Source organism: Panthera uncia (genome assembly GCF_023721935.1).
Source record: "Panthera uncia isolate 11264 chromosome C1 unlocalized genomic scaffold, Puncia_PCG_1.0 HiC_scaffold_3, whole genome shotgun sequence".
Classification (NCBI taxonomy): domain Eukaryota; kingdom Metazoa; phylum Chordata; class Mammalia; order Carnivora; family Felidae; genus Panthera; species Panthera uncia.
In genome coordinates, this window is record NW_026057584.1 from 70844562 (window position 1) to 70851745 (window position 7184).

At 42.3% G+C, this 7184-nt stretch overlaps 1 protein-coding gene across 2 annotated transcripts in view; it reads left to right on the plus strand.

Annotated features, from left to right (window-relative positions):
- The window catches only part of ITGB6 (integrin subunit beta 6), an 86652-nt gene extending 81466 nt beyond the window's left edge, over positions 1-5186 (plus strand). For both annotated transcript variants that reach the window (XM_049616111.1, XM_049616112.1), the window contains one exon: positions 2549-5186. In XM_049616111.1, coding sequence (XP_049472068.1) covers positions 2549-2647 — 99 coding nt within the window. In that variant the 3' untranslated portion in view covers positions 2648-5186. The remainder of the gene's footprint in view (positions 1-2548) is intronic.
- The last annotated feature ends 1998 nt before the right edge of the window (positions 5187-7184 follow it).

The following is a 7184-nucleotide window of genomic DNA, read 5'->3' on the forward strand; positions in this document are numbered from 1 at the left end:
CTCACATATAAAGGGAGACCTATAAGACTCGTGACTGATCTCTCCTTTGAAACTTGGCAGGCCAGAAAGGCTTGGCACGATATCTACAGTGTGCTAAACAGAAAAAATATGCAGCCGAGAATCCTTTATCCAGCAAGTCTGTCATTTAGAATAGAAGGAGAGATCAGTCACGAGTCTTATAGGTCTCCCTTTATATGTGAGGGCACGTTTATCCCTTGCTGCTTTCAGAATTTTCTCTTTATCCTTGTATTTTGCCAGTTTCACTATGATATGTCGTGCAGAAGATCGATTCAAGTTACGTCTGAAGGGAGTTCTCTGTGCCTCTTGGATTTCAATGCCTTTTTCCTTCCCCAGTTCAGGGAAGTTCTCAGCTATAATTTGTTCAAGTACCCCTTCAGCACCTTTCCCTCTCTCTTCCTCCTCTGGGATACCAATTATGCGTATATTATTTTTTTTTAGTGTATCACTTAGTTCTCTAATTTTCCCCTCATACTCCTGGATTTTTTTATCTCTCTTTCTTTCAGCTTCCTCTTTCTCCATAACTTTATCTTCTAGTTCACCTATTCTCTCCTCTGCCTCTTCAAGCCGAGCTACCGTGGTTTCCATTTTGTTTTGAATTTCGTTTAAAGCGTTTTTCAGCTCCTCGTGACTGTTCCTTAGTCCCTCGATCTTTGTGGCAAGAGATTCTCTGCTGTCCTGTATACTGTTTTCAAGCCCAGCGATTAATTTTATGACTATTATTCTAAATTCACTTTCTGTTATATTATTTAAATCCTTTTTGATCAGTTCATTAGCTGTTGTTATTTCCTGGAGATTCTTCTGAGGGGAATTCTTCCGTTTGGTCATTTTGGAGAGTCCCTGGAGTGGTGAGGACCTGCAGGGCACTTCCCCTGTGCTGTGGTGTATAACTGGAGTTAGTGGGCGGGGCCGCAGTCCGACCGATGTCTGCCCCCAGCCCACTGCTGGGGCCACAGTCAGACTGGTGTGTGCCTTCTCTTCCCCTCTCCTAGGGGCGGGATTCACTGTGGGGCGGCGTGGCCCGTCTGGGCTACTTGCACACTGCCAGGCTTGTGGTGCTGGGGATCTGGCGTATTAGCTGGGGTGGGTAGGCAAGGTGCACGGGGGCTGGAGGGGCAGGCTTAGCTCGCTTCTCCTTAGGTGATCCACTTCAGGAGGGGCCCTGTGGCAGCGGGAGGGAGTCAGATCCGCTGCCGGAGGTTTGGCTCCGCAGAAGCACAGAGTTGGGTGTTTGCGCTGCGCGAGCAAGTTCCCTGGCAGGAACTGGTTGCCTTTGGGATTTTGGCTGGGGGATGGGCGGGGGAGATGGCGCTGGCGCCTTTGTTCCCCGCCAAGCTGAGCTCTGCCTTCCGGGGGCTCAGCAGCTCTCCCTCCCTTTGTCCTCCAGCCTTCCCGCTTTCCGAGCAGAGCCGTTAACTTATGACCTCCCAGACGCTAAGTCGCGCTTGCTGTCGGAACACAGTCCGTCCGGCCCCTCCGCTTTTGTCAGCCAGACTCGGGGGCTCTGCTTGGCCGGCGAGCCACCCCTCCGCCCCGGCTCCCTCCCGCCAGTCCGTGGAACGCGCACCGCCTCGCCGCCCTTCCTACCCTCTTCCGTGGGCCTCTCGTCTGCGCTTGACTCCGGAGACTCCCTTCTGCTAATCCTCTGGCGGTTTTCTGGGTTCTTTAGGCAGGTGTAGGTGGAATCTAAGTGATCGGCAGGACGCGCTGTGAGCCCCGCGTCCTCCTACGCCGCCATCTTCCCAATCCCCCGCAACACCTCTCTTAAAGGCAGATACTATGTCATTGTCTTTGCATGCTTCTACAAGTGCACTTTTCCCATTTTTTACTTTTTATTTCCTTTTGGGGCCACCTTATGGTTCATTCTATTCGTTCAGTAAATACTGAATGCCTGCTGTTGGCTAGGCACTGTTTTCAACTCTGGTAAAATAGCAGTGAACAAAACAGTCAAAGTCTTGTTTTCTATCCATAAATTAGTGTGTTTCCAAACAGGGTCAGATTTTTATGATACACATATGGCACTGGTTCTGCATATTAAAAAATTAAATGAACAGGAGGCGCGTGGGTGGCTCAGTCGGTTGGGCGGCTGACTTCAGCTCAGGTCATGATCTCACAGTCCATGAGTTTGAGCCCCACATCGGGCTCTGTGCTGACAGCTCGGAGCCTGGAGCCTGCTTTGGATTCTGTGTCTCCCTCTCGCCTCTCTGCCCCTCCCTCTCTTGAGTGCACGTGTGCGTTCTCTCTCTCTCTCTCAAAAATAAATAAACGTTAAAAAATTTTTTAAAAAGTAAATAAAAATAAAAAAATTAAATGAAAAGGTATAAATTTTAAAATGCTAAAATAATATATGAAATTATATAAGAATATATTGAATCTATGGAATTAATCAAAATTATTCAAATGGCTTCCAAGCTTGAGCCTGACTCTCTTCTTCTCATTTATAATGTACAATGAAATTATTCAGATATATTAAAACCATGTAATAATATGTACATACTTTCATTTGAACTTTTTTTTTTGTTTTTTTTAGGGAACCAATCCACTGTATAGAGGTTCAACCAGTACCTTCAAAAACGTAACCTATAAACACAGGGAGAAACAAAAGATGGATCTTTCCGCAGATGGATAGAACTACTTCATGCACAAAAAAAGTCTGCTTCACTGATATGAAATGTTAATGCACTATTTAATTTTTCTTTTTTGTTGCTTTAAAATGAGGTTGGTTTAAGATAATAATAGGTCATTTGGAGATCAGTCATTGTCTGTATGAAGGTTAGAGACTGTGTTGGCAGGTTCAAAATAATCAAGAAGAGAAATATCCTTAGCAAAGGGGTGACTTTGGGGATCATTGAGGAATACTAACTCTGTTGCATTAATGCCTCAAAAAATCATCAAAATGACACATGGGGGCCTGATTTGCATTTGAAAAATGTTTGAAATTAGAATCTCATTTGTTGCAGGAATATAGCTACCTGAAGTCTTTGTCTCAGCAAAGTCACAAAGTCCATATGCTCACATTAAATAATCACACTTGCGAATTCATTCTAAACTTTGAGTAAATCTGCCCTTTCCTAAAGGAGGATTCTTTTAAAAATCTATGAAAAATGAGATGCTGACTTTTACTTCAACTAAGAGGATGCAATTCTTCTAAAGATGCCCCAAATGTAATTAGTGTTAATAATTTCTGTGGATTTGCATGTATCTAAAAGTCAGGTACACAAACAAGTATTTTATTTGTTTTACAAATGAAGAAGAAATCTATAAATTAGAAAGTTACCAGTAAAAACAAAAATAGCTAGTCCATTATTTGGATTATTTTTTTTTTCAACGTTTTTTTAATTTATTTATTTTTGAGACAGAGAGAGACAGAGCATGAACGGGGGAGGGGCAGAGAGAGAGGGAGACACAGAATCGGAAACAGGCTCCAGGCTCTGAGCCATCAGCCCAGAGCCTGACGGGGGGCTCGAACTCACGGACCGCGAGATCATGACCTGGCTGAAGTCGGACGCTTAACCCACTGCGCCACCCAGGCGCCCCTGGATTATTTTTAATTACTGGAAAATTTTCTACACTCAGGTTCCCTCCTGACCCCAAGTTTTTAAACTCTTACTTCTCCCATATTTTTCAATCCTTTTTACTTAATTTCATAGTCACCTAACCCCTGGAAATGCCATATGAAAGTTTTAATTTCTTGTTAAAAAACTACTGTAAACGATTAGGTAGTTTATTCAAAAAGAGCTCCAATAATGCAACAGGGACATGGGTTAAAAATAGAACAAAATTTTAAATGGCTTTAAAGCAAATGCATCAAGAGTACACAGTCTCTCATGAGTAATAGGCTTTCTATCTATATTTGTTCCCATTTACATAACCTAACTTGCACATTTCAGTTGCATATGGTAAATATGCATCTTATATTTACTTTAAAAAGTAAGATTTATGGAGCATCTGGGTGGCTCAGTCGGTTAAGCGTCTGACTTTGGCTCAGGTCATGATCTCGCAGTCTATGGGTTCAAGCCCTGCGTCAGGCTCTGTGCTGACAGCTCAGAGCCTGGAGCCTGCTTCCGATTCTGTGTCTCCCCCTTGCTGCCCCTCCCCAGGTTGTGCTCTCTCTCTCTCTCTCTCTCTCTCAAAAATAAATAAACATGAAAAAAACAATAAAATAAAAAATAAAAAGTAAGATTTTACTTGTAAAATAGATGTGGATAGTTTGAGTTCCATAGGTTGATTGAAGAGATGGACGTTGTAGAATAGTATTTCCTATTAGTACTGCTTCACAAAGCATTGTCCTCTTTTTTGATGTTCATAAGGAAACTAAGCCTCAGAGAGTGAGTAGAAGAACTGGTCCAGAATCTAGATCTTCCACTCTAAGATATTTTTTCTCTCCACAGTATGAGACAGACCCTTTTGTCCGTGAAATGATGGAAAGATTTTGTTAGTTAAGTGATCACTATCATTTGTTTGAAAATGTACTGAGACTAAAATAACATTTAAATGACTGGAGTACTGGAGTAGAGGTGAGGTCTTGTACTTTTGTGCAGTGTTTATTACCTTTGAGTAAATTGTAATGTGAAAACTTTTACTAGGTGAATAGTTCATTCTGTAATAGAAACTTCAAATGTATCCACGGAATTGGCACAGGTAATGTATGATAAGGTTCTTCAATTCACATTTGATCACTTGGATTTCTGGTTTCTAAGTAACTCAGGTTAATCAGACACTTGGGGAATACACAGCTATACTCAAAGAATTACTAAACAATCACCTTGGACACCTAAAGGACAGATGCACCCGCTCTGTTCCTGACTGAAGCCCAGGGTCTGGGGAAAACCTACAGCAACAAGGAAGTTGCAATAGTGATGACCCAACAGTAGTATTCACCTCTACCCGTGATATTTTTGTATAATTATAGGAATGGGACTGTAGAAAATATGAGTTTTCTTTGTGTGTATATTGGGGAAGGTAGAGAAGAATCTGCTATTTCTCTAAATACTGTTTTGACCCAAGGCTGGACCTTAAAAGGTCAAAACATTAACAGTAGTACTTCTGTTCACTGAAGAGTTATATTACATGAAGATAACTGGTTTTTTGTAAGTTGTTGTATTGTATTTTGTGTTGACATAAATAAACATGGTAATTTAAACAACGAACCTTAGATGGATGATAATTCCTTTTATTTACTTGACACAAAACACTCTTCTTGGATTTCTGGATCCCTGCGTGACCTGCTCTGACCACCTTGCTGATCTCATTCTGGGGCCAAGGAGAAGAGCTGAGAGAGGCAGTCACCAATGGCAAGAGACAGCAGGGAATGGGCTGCAGTTTGCTACATGGTTACGATATCCACATCATAAGGTTTTTCAAAAAAAGAGTCTTGGATATTACCCTACATTTTGTAAAATCAGGATTAGTGTTATGGGCTGAGTTGTGGTCCCTCTCCTAAACTTGTGTACTGAAGTCCTAACCCCCCAGTACTTCAGAATATGACTGTATTAGGAGATAAGGTCTTTAAAAAAGTAATTAAGGTAAAGTGAGGTCATTAGGTTGGGTCCTAGTCCAATATGATTGGTGTCCTTATAAGAAGAGGAGATTAGGACACAGATGCACACAAAGGCACAACCATGTGATGACACAAGGAGAAGTCCATCCACAAACCAAAGAGAAAGGCCTTGAAAGCAACCAACCTTGCCAACACTTTGCTCCAGGCCTTCTGGCCTCCAGAATTGTGAGAAAATGCATTTCTGTTGTTTGAGCCCTCCACTCGTGGTACTTTGTTATGGCAACCCTAGCAAACCAGTACAGTCAGATGGTGCCGCTTTTCTGGGCATCCATTTGCTGGATTCCATGGGGCCATGCTCATTTTCCAAAGTTAAGCAGAGAGAAACCAATGCTTACAAACAGACCCAGCTTAGAAAAAGTCCTATTCTTGGGCTCTTTCCTCATAGAAGGGCAGAGAAATTCAAGTCAAAAGTATTTATACTCTGAAACACTTTATTACAGACAAAAGCTGGATATCTGAAAATCCGGAACCTGTTCACATTTTAGACAGCACTGAGGAAGTCCTTTTTCTCCTCAGTTTTTCCAGCTGTAACATGGTGGCAATGCCTGTCTTCTTCCAACACCTATAGGATAGTGGGTGCTCAATAAATTCATTCAGTCAGTATTATTTTTTTAATGTATATTTGTTTATTTTGACATAGAGAGTGGGGGAAGGGCAAAAAGAGGAGAGAGAGAGAGAGAGAGAGAGAGAGAGAGAGAGAGAGAGAGAATCCCAAGCAGGTTCTGCACTCTCAGTGCAGAGCCCGATGCAGGGCTTAAACTCATGAACCATGAGATCATGACCTGAACTGAAATCAAGAGTTGGAAGCTTAACCAACTAAGCCACCCAGATGCCCCCATTTAGTCATTATTATTGAGTGCTTAATATATGCTAGACTTTTTTTTCTTTTTAAATTTTTTTTGACATTTTTCTTATGATTACAGATACAGAAATGAACAAAATAAGCAGTTCCTGTGCTCTCTAGTAAGGGAGAAGATAGTAAACAAATGAATGTACAATATCAGCGTATGCACATCCCAGATGCACATGTCCCCACCTGTCTCCAAGGTCTAAGCTAAGTGTCCCTTCAGCATCAGCTCACACATTTCCCTTAAAAGTAAAACCCATCTTGCACGTAACTCCCCAGTCCAGAGAGGTTGCTGAATCTAGGTAGTAAAGAAAAGAGAAGTTTTAAAAGAAAAATGTAAGGCTAAGTTGCTCTGTAAGGCACAGTAAGGCACTGAGCCAGGGAGGGGAGAGAAAAGAAACTAAAAGTTTACCTGTCTGCGCTGGAGGGAGAGCCAGGAAAGATTGGGAAGTTTGGGAAGAGGGAAGAGAAAGTTTCTGGAGCAGCAACTGGGTCTGGGCAGTGTTGCGAATAAGATATATGGGGTTGCAGGTGGTTGGCTGTTCATTTTAAATGTACTCATTCTTGTGAGCCTGCTGTTACCCTGACTAAGGCAACATGTGGGGCTTCCCAGTGGGAAGACCCAGCTCTGTGGGGGTGTCAGCTGAGAGTCCAAATGTGGATTTAATCTGGTTCAGGTTTCTCCTTTAAGATTCTTTAACATCAGAAACAATCATGCCCTGAAAGCTTCTGTGAACCCTCCCAAATGGCAAAGGGCAG